The sequence below is a fragment of the Tasmannia lanceolata genome, unplaced genomic scaffold (genome assembly GCF_043159265.1).
Source record: "Tasmannia lanceolata isolate RefF3 unplaced genomic scaffold, GAP_Taslan_0.1 ptg000025l, whole genome shotgun sequence".
In the NCBI taxonomy this organism is placed as follows: Eukaryota; Viridiplantae; Streptophyta; class Magnoliopsida; order Canellales; family Winteraceae; genus Tasmannia; species Tasmannia lanceolata.
Genome location: NW_027518702.1, coordinates 14,545,394 through 14,561,418, shown reverse-complemented (window position 1 = coordinate 14,561,418; position 16,025 = coordinate 14,545,394). Strand labels below are relative to the sequence as shown.

Below are 16,025 nucleotides of genomic sequence, written 5' to 3'. Positions count from 1 at the left end.
GAGGGGCAAAATAAAGAAAGGAAAAAAACCTATTTAATGTCGAACTATAGCCTATAGGATATTAATGTTTAAGTAACCTATTTAATTAATATCTACTGATTTTTAAGGGCATAAAAAATCTTGAAAAATTATATAGTAAATATATTATCGGGCCCGGGCCTATAACGAGTTGGACGACCCTTGATCTAGCTCAGCCCAAATTAGAGTTCGGGCTTCAACTTTTGACCAAGCTTGGTTTGGCTTGTTCTCATTTTAATTATGGGCGGGCTTTTAGCGGGCCGAACGGGCAGGCTTCGAGCTTGCCCATCCCGATTGACAGTCCTAGGCCCAACAAATGGACGGTTTGGATCATCCTATGGAGAGTGTGCTGTATAGTACTTTTTGAAAAATATAGGACTACTTGGCCGCTCACCATATAAAATCTCCATGAGGATAATCTAGCTTGTCATTGATAAGAGATTTTATATGATGTGTAGCCATATAAACCTACTTTTATTTAAAAGGTATGGTACGACCCACATCATAAGATGATCCAAACCGTCCATTTGTTGGGCTACAATATAAATAGATTGTGACCCAAAAATCATATCACAGGCTGATCCTAACCCTCCAATCTATAGAGGTACTGCACATTATGAAAACTTCTATAGCTCATAGGATTAGAATCATCCTATGGAAATGCTTTTTGGGGCACAACCTGCTTACGTTGTTGCCCAACATATTAATTGTTTGGATAATCTAATGATGTGGGCTGTATCATACTTTTTAAAAGATACGTGTTTTTCGGCCACACATCATGCAAAATCTCATATGGTGTGTGGCCGTATAAACCAGTACTTTTCAAAAAATACGGTACGACCCACGCCCTCACAGTATAAACTTTCTCATGGGGCTATTGTGGTAATTTTAGTTCTACAAAACCTTTTTTTTATAGGTAAGGTAGGGTTTAGCGGGGACCCCTACCGGTTTAATAAAATGTGAAAGGTATTACAATGAGCGGACACGATATTAACCATATCATAAGAATAAGGATACAACCTAAGAGATCAAAGACAAAACCTATCCTTACAAGCAATCTCTAAGGACAAAAGATCTCAAGAACCACATTAACCCATATTGTTTTAGGATGTCTCTCATCCTCTAACTCAACTTCCTGAGAATGACTCTTCCTCAAATTCTGGCAGTTTTTTCTCGGTGTTTTGTTTCCGCTATTAGGGGAGGATCCTTGTTGAGGAACGGGAAGGCAATTCTTTCTACTCACCTCCTGCCACACTTCATTTTCTTGGGGTGCGTCTCCTTTTGCTTGGTCATCTTCCAACAATTCTAGATCGGGAGCTTCTCCATACGGAGAATTGTTCCCAGTGAGAGATTGAGCTGTATCAGATTGAGATGAATCATCCGTGTCTTCATCTTCTCCAATTGAAGATTTCAGGATGGCATAACTATTTTTCAAGCTGATGTTCTCTGTTTTGCTTTTGCACGGTTTCTCTTTGTCAAATCGTCAGAGCAGACTTGACTTGGCATTCAAGGAGTACCTTGTTGGGGTTCCACGCAAAATCAAATAGTCCCACATCAGTAAAGTGATGGGGGCGGGTTATAAGGGAACGAGCACCCTCACTCTAATAGCTAGCTTTTAGGGGTGAGTTCTACCGGTTAAATTCCCCGTCATACATTTTTTGTTTGGAATCCGTTCCCTTTTCCTGGACTTTGGATGTGATTTTTTTCTAGAACATTTGTAGTATGGCAGGGCATCGATCCGAAGAGTGGCTAAAGTCTTTTCAGTGCTTACACGGGGAAGGCTTCCATACATATTCAACCGCTTGAAACATGGAATCGGTTGGAGTTATGATATGAACAGTGTGAGGGAGCTCTTTTTCAGCATTTACCTTTACACAGACTCTGGCATAGCTCAATCTAGGTACTTCAACAGTACGGGTGTCCATAATATTCAGTCCCTCTATAGATCGGAGGGTTAGGTCCATCCTTTGGAAATGTTTTTTTTTGAGGCATACTCTATTTACGTTGTGGCCTAACAAATGAACGGTCCGGATCATCCTATGAGAGTGGCTCGATACTGAGCGTCTCCATAAGAAGGCTAATCATGGGGGCATTTTAGTAAATTCAACTCTACAAAACTTCGACTCATATAGAAAGACTACTCGCAGTGGCGGTTCCCAATCCATATTAAAGATTCATAATAGCGGAGACAAAACACAGAAGAGGGCGAGAGCTAAGGAGAAAAACCCTAACCCTAAACCTGGGCCTCTGCTCTGATCTGTTTCTTGATCCGATAAAGAAGAAACAGAGAACAAAAACCGGTAAGTTTCTCTTTCTTTCTGATATTTCTCTGTATTTCCTTTCACTATTCGTCATCTTTCTCCTAAAAAATAAACTAAAATTTAGCTAGGGTTTATCAGAAACCGGAGAAACCCCAATCTTTGACTCCGATCCTCCTTCCTCATTTTCTTGTTTGAAACCCTAGAAAACCCTTCTTTGCAACTCCATTTCCGAATCCTCAATTTCTTTCTTCTTTGTATTTTTAACAGTGTGTTTGGATTGCAAGAAAACTATATCTTGCCAAATTTTTTGTATTAGGGTTTTTTTTTTGTTTCCACAAATTTTCTGTTCGTCTACACCGTATGAAAATTTCTATTTGATTAACAGGAACACTTTTTATCTTCTTTTTGCAGTTTGTGCAATTTGTGGTTCTAGGCTACCATGGCGCATTTGGGTGGCGGTGCCGAAGCACACGCCCGATTCAAGCAGTACGAGTATAGAGCGAATTCGAGTCTCGTTTTGACCACAGATTCTCGGCCTCGTGACACCCATGAGCCGACGGGGGAGCCCGAATCCCTATGGGGGAAGATTGACCCAAAGCATTTTGGGGATAGGGCTTACAGAGGAAAACCTCCGGAGCTCGAAGAGAAGTTGAAGAAGTCGAAGAAAAAGAAGGAACGCGAACCTCTCTCTTTGGAGCCAACGCAGAAAAGGGACAGTAAGCGGCGGCGCATACAAGAAGAGAGTGTTCTCTCTCTTCCCGAGGACAGTGTTTACCAACCGAAGACGAAGGAAACCCGGGCGGCGTATGAGGCCCTGCTCAGTATGATTCAACAGCAGTTTGGCGGGCAGCCACAGGATGTTATCAGCAGTGCGGCTGATTTGGTTTTGTCAATTTTGAAAAATGACAAGTCTAAAAATCCCGACAAGAAAAAGGAGATTGAGAAGCACTTGAATCCAATCTCGAATCAGGTTTTTGATCAGTTGGTGTCAATCGGGAGGCTGATAACCGACTACCAGGATGGACCTGATGCTACGGGGTTCACAGCTAATGGTAATGATGAGGGGCCTGATGATGACATTGGTGTTGCTGTTGAGTTTGAGGAGGACGAGGAGGAAGAGGAGAGTGATTTTGACCTGGTCCAAGAGGAGTCGGATGATGATGAAGATGGGCTGGAACCTAATGGTACTGGGGCAATGCAGATGGGCGGAATAGACGATGACGATTTGGAGCAAGCCAACGAGGGTTTGACCTTAAATGTTCAAGACATCGATGCCTATTGGCTTCAGAGGAAAATCTCTCAAGCTTATGAAAAGATTGATCCACAGCAGAGCCAGAAACTTGCAGAGGAAGTGCTTGAGATACTCGCCGAAGGTGATGATAGGGATGTGGAAAATCGGCTCGTAATGAAACTTGATTATGAGAAGTTCGATCTGATTAAATTGCTTTTGCGCAACCGTTTGAAGATAGTGTGGTGTACGCGGTTGGCAAGGGCAGAGGACCAGGAACAGAGAAAGGAGATTGAGGAGAAAATGACGGTTATGGGGCCAGGCTTAGCTTCAATTTTGGAGCAGTTGCATGCAACAAGGGCAACTGCGAAGGAACGGCAAAAGAATTTGGAGAAGAGTATAAGAGAAGAGGCTAGGAGGTTGAAGGATGAGAGTGGCGGCGGAGATGGGGATAGGGATAGGGATAGAAGAGTTATTAGTAAAGATGCAGAAAGTGGTTGGTTGAAGGGACAGCGTCAATTGCTTGACCTGGACAGCATTGCATTTCAACAGGGTGGTCTGTTGATGGCAAATAAAAAATGTGAACTTCCACCAGGCTCTTTTAGGACTCCTCGCAAGGGTTATGAGGAAGTTCATGTGCCAGCATTGAAGGCAAAGCCTCTCGCCCCCGGCGAAGAGCTTATAAAGATCTCCGACATGCCTGACTGGGCGCAGCCGGCTTTTGAGGGAATGAAGCAGCTGAATAGAGTTCAAAGTAAAGTTTACGAAACCGCACTCTTTACGCCGGAGAATATCCTTTTGTGCGCTCCTACAGGTGCTGGAAAAACAAATGTCGCAATGCTGACCATATTGCAACAGATTGCTTTGCACAGGGGCCCAGATGGATCTTTCAACCAGAGCGACTATAAGATTGTTTATGTGGCACCAATGAAAGCTCTGGTCGCAGAAGTGGTTGGAAATTTGTCTAATCGCCTGCAACATTATGAGGTCAAAGTCAAGGAGCTTAGTGGAGACCAGACACTCTCCCGCCAACAAATTGAAGAGACACAGATAATTGTTACGACACCTGAGAAGTGGGATATTATCACTAGGAAATCCGGGGATCGTACCTATACTCAGCTGGTGAAGCTTCTTATCATCGATGAGATTCATCTTCTTCATGATAACAGAGGACCTGTGCTTGAAAGTATCGTGGCAAGAACAGTTAGACAAATCGAGACCACGAGAGAGCACATCCGCTTGGTAGGGCTGTCGGCTACACTTCCAAACTATGAAGATGTGGCCTTGTTCTTGCGTGTCGATCCATCTAAAGGGTTGTTCCATTTCGATAATAGCTATAGGCCTTGCCCTCTAGCTCAACAATATATTGGAATCACAGTGAAAAAGCCTTTACAGAGATTTCAGTTGATGAACGACGTCTGTTATGAAAAGGTCATGGCTGTTGCTGGAAGACATCAAGTGCTTATTTTTGTCCACTCTAGGAAAGAAACGGCCAAAACAGCGCGCGCAATAAGAGACACTGCCCTTGCTAATGACACCTTAGGTCGATTCTTGAAAGAGGAAAGTGCAAGCAGGGAAATTCTCCACAGTCAAACTGAACTTGTCAAAAGCAACGATCTTAAAGATCTCTTGCCGTATGGGTTTGCAATTCATCATGCTGGAATGGCGAGGGTGGATCGTGATCTAGTTGAGGAGCTCTTTGCCGATGGACATGTACAAGTGTTGGTTTCCACAGCTACTCTTGCTTGGGGTGTGAATTTGCCAGCTCATACTGTGATTATCAAAGGCACCCAGGTCTACAATCCAGAGAAAGGAGCGTGGACTGAGCTAAGTCCTTTAGATGTTATGCAGATGCTTGGACGTGCAGGAAGGCCTCAGTTTGACACTTATGGTGAGGGAATAATTTTGACGGGCCATAGTGAACTACAATACTATCTCTCACTCATGAATCAACAGCTTCCTATTGAGAGTCAGTTTGTATCTAAATTGCCCGATCAGTTGAATGCAGAGATTGTTCTCGGAACAGTCCAGAATGCTAAAGAAGCTTGCACCTGGATTGGATACACGTATTTGTACATTCGCATGCTGAGGAATCCCACTCTCTATGGCTTAACGGCTGATGCCTTGGAAAGAGATAAAACATTGGAGGAGAGGAGGGCTGATTTGGTAAGTACTGAACCCTCGATTTTATATCATTATTCTTTACTCCCAGTTTTGTTCTATTCCTGCTGTTGAGTTATTAGTTTATTTGATAAGTTATTGTTACCTTGTCTCTGCGAAAAACAAAGTTGTTGCAACTTTCCTTTTCCATATTTTCTTATAGGGGAGAACTTAAAAAACCAATGGAACTCCATTGATTAAACGTAATAACTTAAACTACTGAAAACAATTATAGTGGATGGAACATTCAAAGCAATATTCTGCCTGTTTAAACAAGTAGAGACTATGTAGACTTTTATAATGTTAGTACACTTTGTGTAAAATTTAGCCACATTCATGGATGTAGATTAGGTGGGAATTTTGCAATTTTCTATATTGTTCTATAACTTCTATTTGAAGGATCTGGTAATGGGAAAATTGGAAGCTCCTGGTTTTGTTTGGTTTCTTAAAAAGCTCGGCATTACTAGGCAATATTCTCGGTTTTGGAATGCCATGTTGGCTACTAGAGGTGTTTGGTTGCCAAACTGCAGCAGAAGAACTACTAGGAGACTACTTTCCCGGTCAGCCCGACGGGCATCCATCTTAACCTCCACCAAACCACTAGCAAAACACCTGGAAAAGAGTTTTTTTTTTGTCTTTTATGGTAAAGCCATGTACTTCACCGAACTACTAGCAAATGCACCATCTTCTACTTTTCCAGCATTCTAAACAACACTTTGGGAAATCTACTTGAAAACTAATTAAAGACAGCTTCTGTACTTTTTCATCCAGAGACACTTGACTACCACTCTAACGCGATTCAGTTGAAACAGTGTTTGATCAAAAGGAATGAAGCACAGAATGCTTTACACATTTGGTACATTAATTTAGAATGGAGGTAAGTGTTTGCCCATTGTTTATGTAAGCTTCACTTTGATATGTCTATCATTACCAGAGCAGACTTGATACCGCTATTGAATTGTGAACGTGTGGAATTATCTTGAATGTGAGGTTTTAGATTCCTGTCAGTTTTAGCTGCGGCTCTATGTCTATCATTACCAGAGCAGACTTGATACCGCTATTGAATTGTGAACGTGTGGAATTATCTTAGCACTGTTAATGCATAACGTTCAAGTATATGATATTGGGCTATGAAAGTATGCTGAGTGGAATGTGTTTCTGTGGTTGTGCACCAATTCCATGCACATGCATGATTTAACAAGTTTTTGATGAATTTATTGATTTTTGTGTTTTGATCTTAAGAATAGTCGATTTCACTATGTTTTTGGGGTCCATGTACAGCACAAACTTATAGGTGGTGGTAGTTTTGCATGACTCAAAATTAAGGTGAAGAGTTCCGTGAACAGCTCCATAAAAATAACAAAACCAATAAACTAAAAATTACAATGATGAGATTGAAACAGGAACCTTCTTTGGATACTCATCATATGCATAATCTTGAAACATGGACGTTAATATCCACGTTTTTGGAGTGAGGTAGATCTAAGTTGGAGTGGCAATTGGGCATGAGCCCGACTCTTAAAATTTGGACTTTAGTGTATGATATGAAGTTTGACTGAGATAGAGCTTTCTGTCCTAGTAAAATGATCTTTTGCCTGATGGGTTGGAGCCGATGGGATTTCTGGCAAAGTGTTGATACAAATCAGATGGCTTGTGTTGCTACTCTAGTATAATGAATTTCTCTGATGTTATTGGAGTGGATGAATTCTGGGGAAGAGTAGAGATTTGAATTAAATGGCATGTCTTGTCAATGTAAACTTTTTTCATTTTCCTCTTTCCTTTTTATTGATTCGTTTCTATTACCAGTATGTTAATATAATCCTTAGCATGCTTTCCAATCATAGCAAATGTTCCAGATTGAGTTTTGGGCAGTTCTTGTTTCTAATCTTTAATGGCAATTCTATCCATTTTGTCAGGGCACCATCTTAAAGTTACCCAAGTTTCAAAAGTTCCTTAGATGAGTTTTGAAGTTCACTGAAGGCGGTAGCCTCGGGTCCCTAGCATGTATTTAATTTTGGGAATGGATTCATTCTCTAGGTTGGACTGACCAATTTCTGTTAGTATTGGTTGGTGGAGTTGGTGTTGGATAATAAATCGACATGGTTAGAGGTGTTGTATTAGGCAGAATTACCACCAATTATATTTTTTCTTAGGTTGAACATGGATTAGTGGATTCATTTTCATTTCTCATAGATTTATGGTTTTGAAAATTGGGAAAAATATATTTTTGAATAAAAACTAATAATACATGCATTCTAGTTTCTAATTTTATTATATGTGAGTTCATGCCCAATCTACTGATTGAGGGAGTCGAATTTTTGTCATATCAAAAATTAATTATTATTATTTTTTTATTAAATCCTTAAAAAAAAGAAAAAAGAAAACTATGTTATGAAAAAAGGCTTATCATATATGTATGTTAGCTTCTAATTTTTTTTATTTATGAGTTATTCTTGCCTTATTTACTGATCAACAGAGTAACTTTATTTTAAAAATTAATTATTTCATTTTATGTGAAGCATATATATATATATATATATATATATATATATATATATATATATATATATAGAGAGAGAGAGAGAGAGAGAGAGAGAGAGGAAAGTGAAGCTACACTGCCGGTGTAGCTAACTTAGCTACACCGCCGGCTTAAAATACAATGGGCCCACATTGTTTTGGTGATCCAAACCATTCATTTGATTGGCCCTCACATAGATAAGGTGTCCACCAAAAATCAGCTCCATAGGATCATCCCAACCCTACGATTTGTGGAGGCAAAAATGAACGTGTAAAAACCTTCACAAATTTGTCCATTTTTGCCTCCACAAATCGTAGGGTTGGGATGATCCTATGGAGCTGATTTTTGGTGGACACCCTATCTATGTGAGGGCCAATCAAATGAATGGTTTGGATCACCAAAACAATGTGGGCCCATTGTATTTTAAGCCGGCGGTGTAGCTTCACTTTCCTCATATATATATATATATATATATATATATATATATATATATCTGTGTGTGTGTGTCTATGTTAGAATAAGCTATATATGTTTGTAACTCTTTCAATGGTATTCCAAGAACAGAAGTACCAAGTGCCACTCTCTTTCAATGGCATTTTCAGTTTGGAATGGAGGTAGCTCATTCATATATGCACGGCAATACATGCCATTAGGTATTTGATCTTGTTAAGCTATTATGGAGGATTTTCTTGCTTATGCGATAGTTTCTAAGTGTGTATTTGTGCTTATTCTTGCATTTCTTGAAGTTTCATCTTAAATTTTCATGATTTGCATGTACTTTATCAACTTCCATGATCTTATATGATTTTCACTGAAATCTATGGCTGAAACCAACATGTTTTCATTTCTGTAGAGTTCAAAATGCATACCAAAACTCACACTTAGAACCTTTCCTAAAACTTAACCTTTCCTAAAACTTCCAATCATTTTTTTCTGCACTTTTGACCACTATCTTGGAGTTTTTTCTCCATTTTGGTTTCACATGAGTTTCCTGTTGGGGATTATTTGACCTCTAAAGAGTCTATTCTACGAACATTTCCATTTATTCTTGAACAATAATATGTTTCATTTGATTATTACGATTTCGGTTGTAGTCTTACAGTGGATTAAAGTGCACATATAGTTTGTAACTTCCCGAAAAAGCTAAGCTGATGTTCTTTTCTCTATTGGAATATCAACTAGCTGATCATTTGAGCTAAATTTTAGAACAAATGAAGATATAACCTGCTGACTACTTGTATCAAATTGGATTAAAATACACAGATGTTTTGTAACTTTCCCCAAAAGCTTTTTCCTGTGTTGATGATGTACATGCATGGGCTGTTTGTTTGTAGAATAGTAGTTCTCAGCACTATTACATGCAACCAATTGCCTTCTTTCCATTTGTGTCCTTTAAAATTCATGTGGTCACATTATCTTTCTCACTGGATTTAATTTATTGTGAATGTGCTCAAGACATTATCTATAATAAATCCTGATTATCTGTTGTTCTTTGCAGATCCATTCGGCTGCAAATATCTTGGACAAAAACAATTTGGTTAAATATGATAGGAAAAGTGGGTATTTTCAGGTGACCGACCTTGGTAGGATTGCCAGCTACTACTATATAACCCATGGGACAATATCTACATACAATGAGCATTTGAAGCCGACAATGGGTGACATTGAACTTTGTCGATTGTTCTCTCTCAGTGAAGAATTTAAATATGTGACAGTGAGACAAGATGAGAAGATGGAATTGGCAAAGCTCTTGGATCGTGTGCCTATTCCAGTTAAAGAAGGCTTGGAAGAGCCTAGTGCAAAGATCAACGTTCTGCTCCAGGCATACATCTCGCAACTTAAGCTTGAAGGGCTTTCACTTACATCTGATATGGTGTACATCACCCAGGTTTGTTATTATTATTATTATTATTATTTTTATTTTTTTTGAATGGGTCATTATGTTTTAGTATTCTGTGTTTTTGTAGTGGATTCAATTCAACCATCTCTTATTGCTGCTAATTATTTTTGCAGAGTGCTGGTCGCCTTTTACGGGCTCTTTTTGAGATTGTGTTAAAAAGAGGGTGGGCCCAGCTAGCCGAAAAGGCTTTGAATTTGTCCAAGATGGTCAATAAGCGAATGTGGAGTGTCCAAACCCCACTGCGCCAATTCAGTGGGATTCCAAAGGAACTTTTGATGAAATTGGAGAAGAAAGATTTAGCATGGGAAAGGTACTATGATCTGTCATCTCAGGAGATTGGAGAACTCATCCGTTTCCCTAAGATGGGTAGAACACTTCACAAGTTCATTCACCAATTCCCAAAGCTTAATCTTGCAGCACATGTTCAACCTATTACTCGCACTGTTTTGAAGGTTGAGCTCACAATAACACCTGATTTTCAGTGGGATGAGAAAGTCCATGGTTATGTTGAACCTTTTTGGATCATAGTTGAGGATAATGACGGGGAATACATTCTCCATCATGAGTACTTCATTTTAAAGATGCAATATGTTGATGAGGACCATACTCTTTCATTTACGGTGCCAATATATGAGCCACTACCCCCACAGTACTTTATCCGTGTTGTATCGGATCGATGGCTTGGGTCTCAAACCGTATTGCCCGTCTCTTTTAGGCACCTTATTTTACCTGAAAAATATCCTCCACCCACCGAGTTGCTGGATTTGCAACCTCTTCCTGTTACCGCATTGAGAAATCCTTCTTATGAAGCCCTTTACCATCAATTCAAGCATTTTAATCCCATCCAAACACAAGTTTTTACTGTTCTATACAACACAGATGACAACGTCCTGGTTGCAGCCCCAACGGGCAGTGGGAAGACCATCTGTGCGGAGTTTGCTTTGATGAGAAATCATCAGAAGGGACCTGATAGTGTCATGCGTGCTGTGTATATTGCTCCTATTGAAGCTCTTGCCAAGGAACGATATCGTGATTGGGAACGAAAGTTTGGAAAGGGTTTGGGCATGCGAGTTGTAGAATTGACCGGTGAAACCTCAACCGATTTGAAATTGTTGGAGAAAGGTCAAGTAATAATTAGTACGCCCGAGAAATGGGATGCTCTTTCTCGCCGTTGGAAGCAACGCAAACATGTTCAACAGGTCAGCCTTTTCATCATTGATGAGCTTCACTTGATTGGTGGGCAAGTGGGTCCCATATTGGAGGTAATTGTCTCTAGGATGAGATACATCTCAAGTCAGGTTGAGAATAAAATCCGTATAGTTGCACTTTCAACTTCACTCGCAAATGCCAAAGATCTCGGAGAATGGATAGGTGCTACTTCTCATGGCCTTTTCAATTTCCCACCTGGCGTGCGACCTGTGCCTCTGGAGATACACATTCAAGGAGTAGATATTGCCAATTTTGAAGCCAGGATGCAAGCAATGACAAAACCCACATATACTGCCGTTGTCCAACATGCAAAGAATGGAAAACCCGCTCTCATCTTTGTTCCTACAAGAAAACATGCCCGACTTACAGCACTTGACTTGGTGACTTACTCAACTGCTGACAGTGGCGAAAAGCCCCCATTTCTACTCCGATCAGAAGAAGAACTTGAACCTTTCATTTCAAAGGTCAAAGAGCCTGCCCTAAGTGCTACCCTTCGTCATGGTGTGGGGTACTTGCACGAGGGGCTTTCAAGCATAGAACAAGAAGTTGTATCACAATTGTTTGAGGCTGGATGGATTCAGATATGTGTTGCAAGCAGCTCAATGTGCTGGGGAGTGCCATTATTAGCTCACTTGGTGGTGGTTATGGGAACCCAATATTATGACGGGCGAGAAAATGCTCATACTGACTATCCAATCACAGATTTGTTGCAAATGATGGGTCATGCTAGTAGACCTCTTCTGGACAATGCTGGAAAATGTGTCATCCTTTGTCATGCTCCTCGTAAAGAATACTACAAAAAGTTTGTTTATGAAGCATTTCCTGTGGAAAGTCATCTACAACACTTCTTACATGACAATTTGAATGCCGAGATTGTCGTTGGAACTATCGAGAATAAGCAAGACGCCGTTGACTATATTACGTGGACGTTTATGTACAGGAGGCTCACTCAAAATCCAAACTATTACAATCTACAAGGTGTGAGCCACCGGCATCTTTCGGATCACCTTTCTGAGGTTGTGGAGAATACATTGAGCGATTTGGAATCTAGCAAGTGCATGACCATAGAAGATGATATGGATCTTTCCCCTTTGAACCTTGGCATGATTGCATCTTATTACTACATCAGTTATACCACCATAGAACGGTTTAGTTCATCGTTGACTTCAAAGACAAAGATGAAGGGTCTTTTGGAAATTTTGGCCTCAGCTTCTGAATATGCACAAATCCCGATACGGCCAGGTGAGGAGGAATTAATAAGAAAATTGATTCGTCATCAAAGGTTTGACTTTGAAAATCCCAAATGCACGGACCCACACGAGAAGGCAAATGCGCTGTTACAAGCCCACTTTTCTCGGCACACAGTGGTTGGAAACCTAGCAGTTGACCAGAGAGAGGTGCTCCTTTCAGCCAATAGATTACTACTGGCAATGGTTGATGTTATTTCCAGCAATGGATGGCTTGGCCTAGCACTTCTTGCAATGGAGGTGAGTCAAATGGTGACACAAGGCATGTGGGAGCGTGATTCTTTTCTTCTACAACTCCCGCACTTCACAAAGGAGTTAGCAAAGAAATGCCAAGAAAATCCAGGAAAAAGTATCGAGAATGTCTTTGATCTGGTGGAGATGGAGGATGATGAAAGGCGAGAGCTTCTCCAACTGTCTGATGCACAGCTATTGGATATTGTTCGGTTCTGCAACCGTTTCCCTAACATTGAGATGATGTATGAGGTTTTGGATAGCGATGATGTGAGGGCTGGGGAAAATGTTACTTTGCAAGTCACCCTCGAACGGGACCTTGAGGGTCGGTCAGAAGTGGGACCAGTTGATGCCCCAAGATATCCCAAATCTAAAGAAGAAGGATGGTGGCTAGTAGTGGGCGATGTTAAAAGTAATCAGTTAGTTGCCATTAAGAGGGTACCCCTGCAACGCAAGGCTAAAGTCAAACTTGACTTCACTGCTCCCACAGAAGTTGGAAAGAAGTTATACAGAGTCTATTTTATGTGTGATTCTTATCTAGGATGTGACCAGGAATATGATTTTACGATTGATGTCAAAGAATCAGCTGAAGGTGATGGAGATGGGAGAGAATGAGCCAGATTATCAAGGAGGCTGTTGATCCTGAATGACCGTATGCCAGTAGGCTTGAGGCAGAAAGAGGCCTCTGATGGACTGGTAAAGCATGCCACTTGTTATTTTTTTCTCTTTTCATGTACACTTAATCGCCCCTTCTTTTTTTTGTTTTGAAATGGCTACGCTTAATCTCCCTTAAGTACAGTTTATAAGGATTTATTTATACCTATGTTGGCTATATGTTTGCATTGCAGCAGAGAGGACCTTAACCGTAGATGTAGTAAATATCTTAGTTTTTCTGTTGCCACTGTGTGTTCATTCATGCTTTATATTAAAATATGCTGGTTATTGGTTTTTCTACTAGGGTACTTAAAAATGCATGATGTTGTTTCATATCGTAGTGGCAAATTCTTATATGTGATTAGTTCAGATGATTTTCCCTATTTTCAAACTTCAAATTTTAGATGATAAGATTTGACTGACTGGTTACTAGCTAAGGCTGAAATGATGAGCGTACATTGCCTCACTAACTTTCTTCTTTGCCTCGCCTTTTAGGCCTTGCCTCATCTTGGCTATTGCCTTGCAGATTTGTTGAGTCTGGATTGAGAAGGATTAGTCAAAGATCATTTGATTTTTTTTTTGAATGCTAAGAATTTTATTAGACAATATTTTACATCGCACACACTCTTTATACATCAGAAACCCCCAAACAGTCCACCATCCTAGCCATATGACCCCGACCTCAGCGTCTAGAATTGAAATGATAATCTCCCCCTCTTTTCCACTCATCTAGCCAATTTGTTTGCTCGGTCATTTGCGGACCTTTTTCATATTTTGGAAATCAGAACCTATTTTCAAAACTAGATCTCGAATTTTTCAGCACCGAATCGTGGTTCCGAGTCGGGAGCGGCACCATGAGGGAAGATTCCTGCTTCTAAGGTATGATCAAGAATGTGGGCAGAACAGTAATAGGAGCTAATGAGACCGAGTGAAGTGGAAAGGCTGTCTATTTCATCATCCTATAGGTTTCATCTAAGCCTAACGACTCAATCCAGATACCCACCCCACACCTCTCCATATAGTCACATACTCCTGCCCCTCTATCAGCCGCTAATAGGTCTAAGTTCGGAAATACGTGGCACAAATGAGACACACGCATCCATTGCTGTACTCATAATCCTGTCTCCCTCGCTTCCTTACTCTTAAGGCCCTGTTCATCTGAGGTTGTGTAATTTGAGTCCAATAATCGGTTTGGGGGTTCACCATCGGTTGCCATAATCTCAAACCAACAGGGCCTAAATCTTAGGGGTGCAACTCGGGTCGGGTTGGGTTGGGTTCAGGCCAACCCGAACCCGACCTGAGGAATCATTTACTCAACTCGACCCGATGAGGTTCAACCCGACGCGACCCGACCCGACCCGAGGAACCCTTTTCCCAACACGACCTTTTAAGCTTACTGAATAAAAAAAATGATAAAAAATGTCGGGATTCACTTGGGTTGGGTTGGCCAAGCCTTCAACCCGAACCCGAACCGAACTGAACTTGGGTTGGGAAAACTCTCATCAAGGCTGCACTTGCAAATATGTCTGTTTATTACATGTCTCTCTACAAGGTTCCGGTAAAAGTTGCAGGATCGTATTGAGAAGCTACAAAGAGATTTTCTCTGGGAGGGGAAAGAAAATACGGAAGTTTTATGCCACACGACATCTTTCTCTTCACCTTATCTCCAAAGCCATTTCCTCAGTAGTGCCTTATTTCACAATTTTATTTTACCAATTTCAATTAAATCATGTTTCTTCAGTGTGCATGCCTTCTTGCATTTCATAAGAAGTTTAAACTTTTTATTGGTCTTCCCTAATAAAAATTCCCTTTGTAACTTTCTGTTCTCTTTGCCATCTTCACAGGGATTGTGTAAAGAGATAATATATGGTGGCAAGTGTGCCAAAGCTGCCTTTATGAGAGTGGGAGAATCACTTCTTTTTCCAGGAGGCTTACTTTCTCAATCATCATTTGATTGATCAAGCAAGGCACGACAAGAGTGTTTCATATGGAGACCTTGTTATTTCAGATAGAACCTTAAGATGGCCTTGTTGATGGCTTATGTACTTTCTACTTTCTGTTAGTGGCGCACCCATATAATATCAATATGATGAGATATTTTGTTATGTGATTTGAAGTGCTGTCACACACCATGCTTGGGGTTGACCACACTTAGTATGTTACTAGGTGGGACCCAGCCTGATATAGGACAAATTTAAAGAGCCGAAAACATGGCCATGCATTAACTTGGCCAAGGAGAGGCGGGAAGTCCTCACCCTATGATTTAGGGACTGTTTGGATATGCGGATTTTAGAATCCGGGATTTCTTCAAAATTGTAGCTAAGAGACAAGAGAAGAAGCGGACCAGCCGTCATTTTTTACTTTTCGCCCTTCTTTCCGTCAGCAAGATAGTAGATCCTCCCATATTTCCAGGTTTTAGAAATCTTATGATGCAGGAGAGTTTTTAAAACCTGAATTTCTCACTTTAAATCCAAGAAACGCTGTTAGGACAGCATGCAAGAGCTTGATCATGAACCCTCTTTTACACTGTTTTCAAACTAAAAACATGGATTCTAAAATTTCGTTTTGGATTTTGAGAATTGATTTTGAGTCCAAAACT

At 40.5% G+C, this 16,025-nt stretch overlaps 1 protein-coding gene across 2 annotated transcripts; it reads left to right on the top strand.

Moving 5' to 3' along the window:
- Positions 1-2,178: 2,178 nt before the first annotated feature.
- LOC143857918 (DExH-box ATP-dependent RNA helicase DExH12-like) lies at positions 2,179-15,536 on the top strand. 2 transcript variants are annotated; one of them, XR_013238796.1, is made up of 5 exons: positions 2,179-2,318; positions 2,691-5,673; positions 9,684-10,073; positions 10,199-13,468; positions 15,271-15,536. XR_013238796.1 is itself a non-coding variant. In XM_077368470.1 (4 exons), the coding sequence occupies exons 2-4, from the start codon at positions 2,719-2,721 to the stop codon at positions 13,385-13,387; spliced, it is 6,534 nt and encodes a 2,177-aa protein (XP_077224585.1). In that variant the 5' UTR covers positions 2,179-2,318; positions 2,691-2,718; the 3' UTR covers positions 13,388-13,673. The 2 variants fall into 2 exon arrangements, 1 of the variants encoding a protein (XP_077224585.1); XM_077368470.1 differs by lacking the exon at positions 15,271-15,536 and having other exon boundaries at positions 10,199-13,673.
- Positions 15,537-16,025: the final 489 nt, after the last annotated feature.

Excerpts from the sequence above, each read along its gene's own strand:
- LOC143857918 (XM_077368470.1), top strand. The coding sequence starts at position 2,719 with ATGGCGCATTTGGGTGGCGGTGCCGAAGCACACGCCCGATTCAAGCAG. Across the intron at positions 5,674-9,683 it reads AGGAGAGGAGGGCTGATTTG|ATCCATTCGGCTGCAAATAT; the intron begins GTAAGTACTGAA and ends TGTTCTTTGCAG. Across the intron at positions 10,074-10,198 it reads ATATGGTGTACATCACCCAG|AGTGCTGGTCGCCTTTTACG; the intron begins GTTTGTTATTAT and ends TTATTTTTGCAG.